General features: G+C 41.8%; 1 protein-coding gene across 5 annotated transcripts in view; it reads left to right on the top strand.

Moving 5' to 3' along the window:
* Large1 (LARGE xylosyl- and glucuronyltransferase 1) overlaps positions 1-11,301 on the top strand; it is a 573,700-nt gene that overhangs the window by 290,111 nt on the left and 272,288 nt on the right. For all 5 annotated transcript variants that reach the window (XM_026777408.1, XM_026777405.1, XM_026777407.1 and 2 more), the window contains one exon: positions 4,742-5,043. In XM_026777408.1, the coding sequence (XP_026633209.1) occupies positions 4,742-5,043 (302 nt within the window). The remainder of the gene's footprint in view (positions 1-4,741; positions 5,044-11,301) is intronic.

Raw genomic sequence — 11,301 nt, 5'->3', positions numbered from 1 at the left:
CAAAAGGCCTACCTCTTTGATTTAATTGTAGTGGGGCGATCTGATCTCGGTGTTGCACGCGGTCCCTGCAGCCTGCTTCTGCTGCTGGGATGGTTTCCACCGCCAGCAGCCTGTGTCCTCTGCAGTTGCTCCGGTCCCAGCCGGTCCCCGCTGGCCGTGATAGGCGTCATCCGGCTGCGTCCCGCCGCCCGGTCTTCCGGCCGTGTCCCCGATTGCTTTGTTCTGAATCTTAGATGTTTTACTTCTTTATTCAGAGCATTCATCTCGAGTGGATTCAAAGATTTTCAAATCCAATGATAAAGTTCTTGCTTGTTCAGAATTTATGGAGGGAGGAGAAAGCAGTTATCAACTGAGGTTTTGAATAATATCTTCGTTGACATTTCTAACTCAAAGTGGGCTGAACTAGATTAACACATGTGCATATACTTTATCATAGAAAGAAGCACTGGATTCATAAATAGACTGTAACAGAAAACAAAGTTAGGGTTAAGGATGGGACTGGAGGAAGAATGAAGAAAAACATTCCATAATCTCAGCTGAGTCTCAGTGCTGGTTAATAAGTACACATAGCCACAGTTCTGTCTCAGTATTTACATATGGACACATTGAGTTACAGAAAAATGCAGTACTTTGCTTAAGTCTGTTCAGTAGTAGATAGAAGGTCATAGTTTAAGCTTAGTTATTCTTAATTCCCATTGTTCTCCACTTCCTTTGATTTTTTTCTAGTGGCCTTGGTTCTCTCTCCCTCTTACTTTAATATGAACTATTATAGTCTCTCATTAAATAACTGGTTGTTTGAGATTTATTAGGTTTGTGTTTTTCATAGTTTTTTAAATATTTTATCTCTAGTGGTTACAAACTCTTCCCTCTATCTCTTCTTCACATCCCTGTTAAGTGCAGCTAAAGAAGCTGGTATCAGACAGTGTCCTCCATATTTGGACTGTAGATCATTATGGTCATTTTATCAGTCAAGGGCCTCCAGAGAAGCATAACCATGTATGGGTATTTTCACTGACACACAAACATGAGAGTGCCTACATAGCGGCCATTGCAGTCTGGAGGCCTGTGTAGCCCACATGCCAGCAGCCTAGAGACCTGACAGTGCAAGTGCTTTAGTTCCTTCTGTTGAGAGTGTAAGCAGGAGAAATCTGAAGTCCAGGTACAATAGTGGTCAGGCAAGAAGGACTTCTGTTCCTCAGAGAAATAGTTGACTTTTCTGCTCTATCCAGTCCCCACACTCTTTTACTGTTTGGATGAGGCTCATGCACCCTAGAGAAGGAGGAGTTCTTTACTCATTAGACTGATACAAATGCACATGCCATCTTAAAAAAATACCATTGAAACACCAAATGTCTAGGAACCTCATGACCCAGTTAATTTGACATGTAAAACTGACCATCAAAGTATACAGGCAGGTATTAGTTTACTACAAATATATGTGAACGAACTTGAGACTAGGCAATTAGAAACTCGCAAAAAAAAAAGTTATGCTTCATGGACACAGCAAGTCTGTGATCTGTAGACTCATCCTGTTGAGCATGGTGTACACTGACTTCTTTAGGTAGAGAAGGAGTTGCATATGTGTCAGCTGTATACCAGCCAAAGGTGTTAGAGACAAGACTTTGTACTTGTGTGATGGCAGGGGTAATTGCTTGGTCTTTACAACTGATAGTTTAAGAAAACATGGAGTGATCGCAGTTTAGTTAGACCATGGAATCTAATCCTGGGAGGGTTAATTATAGAATCTGACCCATAAGACATACTGCAAGAGGCTATGACTACAAGGCTACGACTTGCTCTTTACTCTTATTACCTCCCACTAAAGGTTTTTGGTGAAGCCCACTGAACAAAGTTAGGAAGCAGCACATCAGGAACAAATAAAATAATCCAAATAAAAGGGAGCAGACTGTCAACATGGCAAAGCAATGGTGCCTCCTAGCCCTCACATCTAGTTGCTCAGTGACAGGATTTTCACAGCCAGGTTAGTGCAGGGTTTCTCTGCACAGGAAGCCAGAGCTTAGAGAGAGTCTGCATTTCCCTTTTTTTGTCCCTCCCTCCCTCCCTCCCTCCCTCCCTCCCTTTCCTTCCCTTTCTTTTTTGTTGTTTCTTGCTTGTTTCTTAGTATGTATCTTTGGCCATTCTATAACTCGCTATGTAGACCAGGCTGGTCTCAAACTATTGAAGATCTGCCATACATGTGCTAGAATTAAAGGTGTGAGACCCCACACCCAGATTCCCCCTTTTTCAAAAGAAGAAACTTGTTGGAAAGGTCAGGGCCTTGGGCAATGTGACGCGGCTTCAAAACAGACTAGAAAGGACACTCATGTCCACTATTGGCACATTTTCTATTCCAGGCTCTGGCACAATATGATTTTTTGTCCTTTTAGGTGTCATTTTTTCTATGTATTTATAGGTGACAAATTTGTAGAGTCCTGAAAAGCAAGAAAACTTTTGCAAATGCTTGAGAACTAATTACAACCAAATATGGCCCAGAACAGGCTGGAAATGGATTCAACAGGAATGTGATTTTCTATAAGCACGTCATTAAAGCTTGCAATTTTCATAAACAGGCTTGTGGGCTGTGAGGAAAGGAGCAAGAGGATAGGAAAGGAACCTGGTACTGGACCTGCCTTCTATGTTTTCCTATGTGTGAACCTTGACATAGTAAAGGCCAGGTGCAAAATGATGGGAGATGTCCTGTGTGAAAATTATGTTAGAGGAAGCCAAAGCTTGTGGCTACCTGCTTATACATTGCAGTCCTGTGCTCAGAACATCTGCTGTTATTAACAGGTTAAATTCTGTCTGCAATTCTATATTACCCTCTTTGAGATAGGGGTTATAGGAATCCCTATCTGGGAGGTGCCTTTTAGGAGGAGGCACAGCCCTTTTGTTGTTGTTGTTTAGACCTCAAGCCTCCAACCTTGTTGCTATGCCACCATTTATATTTTTGTTTCACAGAAGGGATTAGAAGATAGAGCATTGAAGTAAACTGCTAGGTCCTGTTGATAAGTTTCTAGAGTTCCTCAGGACCTTGTGTCCTCAAAGCTTGCTGTGTTCCTAATTCTTTCATGAAAGAAATAGCCCAGAGACCTTTAACTCAGCCCCTTATGTGGGGTCATAGCCAGGTGTGACATCAAGGAGAGTTTATTTCCTTCCTGCTGTGAATTTTAATAGTGTCAGTCTCCTTGTCTATACAGGCATCATGACTACCTTATCCTCTGATAATTAAGGCACTGTGTGTTTAGGATAGAGTGTGCAAGAAACCCGTTATTATTTTCTGCATACCTTGGGAGTCTGCCTTCTCTTACCAGCAAGTTGTTCATCTTTATCTACCCTTCTCCAAGGTCCACATTCACTTCTACCTCCCCCTTTAAAGATGGGAGCTCAAACTCTGTGTGTCTGAGGATGACCTTGAACTTTTGACCCTCCTAAGTGCTGGGGATACAGGTATTCACCAAGGTCAGGTGCATCTAAGGAAGCTAAGGCCTCACACTTGTCAGGCAAGCATTCTCTTCATTGAACATAGTCCTGTCCTGTACTGTTTAATTCTCTCGGTGGACCCAAAGATGGAGGCTGATTTCAAAAGCTGGGGAGGGGGCTTGTGATTAACTAGCCCAGTTTTAGTGCACTTCTCATCCGTCTGTGATTTTATGTCCTCTGCAGATTCTGCCTCAACCTTTGATTTGTAATTCATGGCAGTGCAATTCTGTAAGCCTTACTTCTTGCACTGATAGGCTTGGGAGCATGTACAGCTAACCCTGAAGTGACTTTGGGTTAAATAAAATAGCAGTTATTTGTAAGGACTTCAAATGTCCTTGACAGAGACAAATCCCATGCAGCATGGGCAGCACAGGTGAAACACATAGTGTGTGTGATTCATACCTTGATGGTATAGTTTGGAATCTCAGCCTGGACTAGGCTGCAAGCAAGACAACTTGGGTTGTGGACAAACAGAAGTGCATTTTAGCCAGTTAGGGAGATGGAAGCCACTAAGACAGCTGCACTCAGGCTGGATCAAACAAAAAGGAGTAGCAGCTTTGTGTCTCTGGAATTACTAATAGTCAGCATGCATTGGTGTATATATATGTATATGTATATATATACATATATATACATATATATATACATGTATATCAGTATATATATTAGTACACACACACACATATATATGAGTACACACACATATATAGATATATGCTAATTGCCTTTGCAAAGTGGTGGTTTTTTTGAATTGTAAAAATTAAAACAGAAACCCAATCAGTCGGCCTTGAGATCATATGCTTATAAGTGGCTTTATACAGGCAGAGGAGGCTTTCCTTGGTTTGGAAGATGACTTTAGGTGTTCACTTAAGAACTTCACTTCATTCCCTCTGTTTCCTTGTGAGCTCTTCTGCATTCTCAAGCTCCCACATCTCAGACTTTCCATTCCTCCTTATTCATACATGTTATGTGACTTGTTAATAATGTTCATTTTCAAATATGTGTTATGGAGGAGAAGGCATTGTGTTGAAGTAGGAACAGTATTAAGAGTGTCTTTCTCTAATCAGTCTTATTTTTATTACCGTAATACACCATCCTGTTCTCACTGTTTTCCCATTTTAATATGTACTGAATTATCATTCACAGTCCATCTGCTTTCCTGCTAAGCAGTGGGATTGTGTCAAGAGCCTGGGGAGGTAATGCTGGGGTTCCTGGAGGTAAGTTTGCTAAGCTGATGCTTCCTTGGTCTCTCCTCCGCTAGATGGGAAGCCCGTGTCTCTGTCTCCCCTGGAGTCCCAAGCCCACAGTCCCAGGTACACTGCCTCAAGTCAGCGGGAGCGGGAGAGCCTGGAGGTTCGTGTCCGAGAGGTGGAGGAGGAAAACCGTTCACTGCGCAGGCAGCTCAGCCTGGCCCAGGGTCAGGGCCCTGCTCAACGCCGTGGGAACCACTCCAAGACCTACTCCATGGAAGAGGGAACAGGTGACAGTGAGAACCTGCGGGCTGGCATCGTGGCAGGCAACAGCTCTGAGTGTGGACAGCAGCCAGTTGTGGAGAAGTGTGAGGTGAGGAGCACAGGCATTGGGGGAAGTGGCTACTCAGAGTCGGTGTTACTGTTTATCCCTGCAAATGCCTCCTGGACACATTACCAGGGCCCTGCAAAGAGGTGGATTTCTTAATTCAGAGCAAAACCAGATTGATCACAAAACTTTGCTGAATGGCCACAAAGACTCTTAATCTCATGTGTCTCAGTTTCTTCATCTGATAAACAGGGATAAGAAGGCCTACTCCAGAAGCATAATGGATGCAACCCGTCTCTGGTTTCTTTGTGTTTCATTAGGGAATGCTCAGGTTTTAACTCCCTGTCTTCATCCTGGGAACTCAGTTCTTTATAGTGTAGAATGGCTCACCCAGAGATATAGTTGCATTATGTAGTTAGTTACTTTGGCCCCATTCTCTTTTCTGTGTATGAACAGTCTCTGCAATTCAGAACTAGAGTGCTATTGCCTATCAAAAGCCACTCTTTGAGGTTTCATATCTCAGTACTATTTTCTTCCTGGAATGTACTTCCTTTCTTAGTTAACCTATGTAATCTTGCAATTCTTATCCATCTTTCTGTAATGTGCCTGTCAGACTCAACCTCCTTTTTACCATGCGTGCGTGCGCACATACGCACGCACACACACACACACACACACACACACACACACACACACACACACACACACACACACATTTCCTGCTTCTTCTTACTGTGTAGGTGAGTTAGGCAAGTGCTTGCTAACAGCAAGGGTGAATAAGAACTCTGCCGTGGTAGTTTCTGATTTGAGTACTTGAGCACTTTGCCTAACTTCTTGGAACTCATGGGTGCCTCAGCAGTGAACATCTAAGGCTGATTTTTATGAAATTTTGGAGGCTATTAAAGTGATGGCTAATGCCAAAGACACTTAGTGTGCTTTTAGTTAAAGTAATTAGTATTCTTTTTAGCTAAGTACAGATGATACTGGCTGGGTTTTCTTTTGTTGTTTCCTAGAATAAATAACATTAAGCTTTATCCACACTGAAGTCATAGCTCTTCATTTTAAGTTTAAGCTATAGTATCTGCCCCATGAATGGATTTATTAATGATATTGGTAGTACCATCTGTATGTCACATGGCAGGAGGGCTTATTAAGTGATGAAGATGAAGATGGACTTGTATAGAAATCTAATATCAAGAGATATATGTATATGTATATGTCCAGGTGATTGCAAGAAATGAGGAACTATTTGGAAATCATTTCTGAAGGCACAGCATCACTGTTTGGAACACAAAGTAGTATACTGATTTATCTCTTTAATATTCTGACCATTACTTTCCAGTATTTTGATTTGCTCCTGAGAGGTAGTTTTGATTCATTTGCTTTTCTAATAGGTAGATTAATGAAATGGAATGAAAGATCCAGACTTAAATACATACAACTATGGACACCTGATTTTCAACAAAGAAGTCAAAATTAGACAATAGAAAAAAGAAAGAATCATTAACAAATGGTGATGGTATAATGGGCTGTTGACATGTAGAATGATGCAAATAGATATTAATCTATCACCTTGCACAAAACTCAAGTCCAAGTGGTTCATAGACTTCAATATAAATCCAGAGACACTGAACTTGATAGAAGAGAAGGTGGGGAATATCCTTGAACACACATAGAACAGGAGATAATGTTTGAATAGGGCAGACATTAAGATCGACAATAAATGGGAGGGACCTGATGAAACTGGAAAGTTTCTATAAAGCAAAGGATACTCACTGTCAGTAGGTCAACCCATAGAATAGGAAAAGATCTTCACCATCTCTTCATCCCAAAGAAGGCTATTTTCAAGAATATATAAAGAACTCAGGAAACTACACATCAACAAACCCAAATAATCCAATAAAAATGGGGTATAGATCTGAACAAAGATTTTTCAACAGAAGAAGCTCAAATAGCTGAGAAATAAGGAAACATTCAACATCTTTAGCCATCAGGTTAATGCAAATCAAAAGGACTCTGAGATTCCACCTTACATATTTCAGAATACTGATATCAAAAACACAAGTGACAGCTCATGCTGGAGAGGATGAATAAGGGGAATATTCTTCATTGCTGGTAAGAGTACTGTATATCTGCTTTGGAAATCAATATGGCACTTCTCAGAAAATTGGGAATTGATCTACCAGTGTCCAGTTGTGCTACTATTGGGCATATACTCCAGTGATCCTCAATCATGCCATAAGAGCACTGGCTCAACTATGTTCATAGTAGTTTTATTTGTAGTACTCTGAACCTGGAAAAAAAATCTAGATTTCCCTCAACTGAAAAATGGATAAAGAAAATGTGGTACATTTCCACAATGGAGTATTACTCATGTTAAAAACAATGACATCATGAAATTTGAAGACAAATGGCTAAAACTAGAATAAATCATCCTGAATGTGGTGATCCAGAAAGTCAGATATGGTATGTAGGCACTTTTAAGTGGATATTAGCTGTAAAGTAAAGAATAACCATGTCACAATCCACAGAGAGACTCGGTAACAAGGGATGCTCAAGGGAATACCTGGATCTCCCTTAGAAGGGGAAATAGAAGAGATTTTGCAGATTGACAGGGGGTATGGGTGGGGATGGGAACATGATAGATTAGGTATAATGGAGTGGAGACTGGAAATCCGGTCATTTCTGGGTCAGGTAGAAACCTCATTCAAGTGAAACTTCCAGGAATCTACAAGGATGACCCAAAACATAGCCTGAACTAGCCATCTCCCGTGATCATAGGTTACACCAGTGGATGGATTGGAACACCCAGCCACATAACCTTCCGCTTACACTCTGTCTGAACTATGGATGTGCTTGGGTAAAAGTGACACAGAAATTTTGGGAGTGGCTGACCATTGACTGGTCTAGCCATAGACCTATGCCAGAAGAATGAGCCCACCCCTTGACTTCACTGCTTGGCCAATCACTTGAGCTTATTGCTAGTTTGCTTTTATATCTTAAATTAACTTATCTCTATTAACCTGTGCATCACCATGAGGTTGTGGCCTACCAGCAAGGTTTTAGCATCTGTCTCCTACAGTGGAGGCTACATGGTGTGTCCGACTTTTCCTTTCCTCCTCTGTGTGCTTGGATTTCCCGCACTGCTCTATTCTGCTAAGCCACTGGCCAAAACAGCTTTCTTCTTTAACCAATAGAAGCAACACATATACAGAAGGACTTCCCACACTATTACCCCTTTTCTGTTTAAATAAAAAGGAAGGTTTTAACTTTAACTTAGTAAAATTACATATAACAAAACAGTTATCAAGCAGGAATTATAGTTAGAATATTTATATCTACCTTTATTATAACTAAGGACAACTATAACTATTCTTCAACTCCATCAAAGACTCCAGAAGGTTATACTATTGTTATAGAAGGGAACGGGCTGTGTCCCACTGCCCCACTAGTTTACACCTATAATAACTACACAGAAATTGTATTAATTAAATTACTGCCTGGCCCATTATATCTAGCCTCTTCTTGGCCAACTCTCACATCCTGATCTAGCCCATTTCTACCAATCTGTGTAACACCATGAGGTCATGGCTTACCGGGAAAGATTCTAACCAGCATCAGTCTCAGGCAGGAGTTTCATGGCATCTGCCACACTGCCTTCTTCCTCCCAGAATTCAGTTCTGTTCTCCCCACCTATCTACTTTCTGCCCTATCAAAAGGTCAAGGCAGTTTCTTTATTTCACCAATGAAAGCATCACAAATACAGAAGGACCTCCTACACCATACGATTACCCAAGTAAACAGGAAGTGCATTGTAAGCAACTTCAGAAACTCTAGAATTGACAGACAGTGATGTATGTCACAGGTGACATATAGCTTTGGTCTGACCATTGCAGTCTTCTCCCTCTACACATCTCCCTACACACTTCTCCTCTTGGTGTGGGTTGTCCTGGAAAGTAGACACTGGCTGCTGCTATCAGCGCCCCCTGGCCAACCTGGTCTTTTTTTCCCTTTTATAATCATTGGGCTCATCACAGTTCTGGCATATCAGGAAAGGCAACAGCTTTCTAGTTCTGAACCCATCTTACTGATTCTGTACTGAAGGTCACCCATTCACTGCTTAGTTGTCAGGAATGAATCCCCATTCACATCTCTGATATTAGATTACCTGGAGACCCAGGCTGCAGAGATTGAAGATATACTAATCAATATATTTTGTGTGAAAAATGGAGGTACAAGGTTTCCATAGAAAGTACAATCCTAATGCTTATAAATGATATGAACATGCTTGACTTTTTTCCTCTAGTGTCCTCTCTTTGAAGGTCAGCAAATACTTATATGGACCGAAAAGTATGCCATACTTTTTAGTCTCCAAGGGTCCCTGTGAGGTTAGGTGTTGACAGGTATACTACAATGTATACTAAAGAATGGCAAGAGCTTAAGGAGAACCAAAGCAGAAGATAGAATTAGGGAAGTTGTGCAGAGGAGGTTACAGGCCCATCAAATGGGTGTTGCAGTACCAGCACATGAAGGAAGCAATCACACCCTGAGCCAAAGCAGGGATACTGGTTCTGAGATCCTATTGGTGCTTCTTATTTTGCACACTTAACCAGAAATGGAAGGCAAAGAAACCTGGTTCATTTGCTCTAGGAAGGTCAGGTCTTAAGTGCACAAAACAAGTTGAGGCTGGGTAGTCAATGAGTGCAGAGGGGCAAAGAGGAACACCATCCTACCCTCCTGCCAGACTTAGTGACAAAAAAAGTCTTAAAACACCAGTAGCCACACAAACACAGGTTTAGGGTGAGGACCTGTGCCACAGAACCTGATATTCTGTCCCAGTCTTTGACATTGGTTTCTCTTAGTCATTGAGGGGGTGTTTAATCCACCATATTGAGAAACTTAGAACACTGTTACTTCTCACCATGAAAACCTGGTTATGATGCTAGGAATCCTGGTCCCTGCCCCTCCTCTCTCTGTGCTACTGTAGCCCCTGAGCCCTTTGTTCTTTCTAAGGCTAAAAAATGTGGACCATGCAGAACCCTTCCAAGAGCATATATTATGACGCTGATTTTCTCCTTATGTAGCTGCCCCCTGCTCCTCTGGCTCCAAATGATAAATTTATTCATAGTAGGAGGTGTATTGGCTAAAACTGAAGAGATTGGAAAATTATGCAAAATATTTGTTACTGTGTGTGCTTTGCTTATATTTAATGGGTCCATTTAGAAAAGTCTCTGAACCTTGAAGGCAAGACAAAGAATGTTATTTCAAAACCACATGTTCAAATATTTGAGATTCACAAGAGCCCAGTTCTAGTGTTTTCTGCCTCCTCTTCCCCTTCTGTCGATTGCCTTGGCGGGTTACTTAGTCTAGGGGTTGTAGCCCACCTGGCAGTTCAGTTTTTCCAGGGACATGGAGAGGCACTATCTGGAAGATATGAGCTAGGAGACAAGAAGGAGGCTAAGCGAGATTCTTGTCAAAGCCTCAGTTTATTAGAGATGGGGTACAGCTTATATAGGGTAAGGAGTTGGTGGGTGGGCACAGGGGCCTGTGCTCTTGCCGCGTGGTTCACGTTGGTTACATGGTTCATGTTGGTCACGTAGCCAGGTGGTTACCTTCAGTCAGGTCACTGTAGGCCAAGAAGTCACGAGTTGACACACCTAGTTCTCTAGATAGTTTGGAATGTGGGGTGGGTTCCCCTAACAGATAGCTCTCCATTAACAGCCAATTTGGGTGTGGGGTAGGCTCTGTCAATAGAACAATTCCTAACACAATTAGGTGTGTGGGGTTCTCTGCAGACTCCCCAGGGTGATGGTTCCTGCAATGATTTTAGGAGGAAATTGGCTCCTGACACCCTTCTGGGATACATGTCCCCTCATGCAAGTGTTTTCTTTTCATAAGTAAAATGGTGGCTATCACGTACACCCTGGCATCTTTCTTTCATTCTGAATCTTTTTGGGCAAAATATTACAAAGAGGTAAGTGATGATGCTCTCCTTTTACAGGTGCAGAAATTAAGAAATGCATAAATTACTGACCCGGGGTAGCTGAAAGATGTGGAAGGACCTAAACATATCTACTTCCACCCCACCCCAATTCCTCTACACACACACACACACACACACACACACACACACACACACACACACACTTACATACCTTTCTTCTAGATGAAATTTTCTAGCAGAAGTATCTTTTCCTTTTTAATGAAAAAAATCTCTCTCTCTCTCTCTCTCTCTCTCTCTCTCTCTCTCTCTCTCTCTGTCTCGCTCTCTGTCTCTGTCTCTCTCTGTCTCTCTCTCTCTGT

This window comes from Microtus ochrogaster, unplaced genomic scaffold (genome assembly GCF_000317375.1).
Source record: "Microtus ochrogaster isolate Prairie Vole_2 unplaced genomic scaffold, MicOch1.0 UNK63, whole genome shotgun sequence".
Lineage (NCBI taxonomy): Eukaryota > Metazoa > Chordata > Mammalia > Rodentia > Cricetidae > Microtus > Microtus ochrogaster.
Note: the sequence above shows the minus strand (reverse complement) of the source record. Positions and strands in the feature narration are given on the sequence as shown.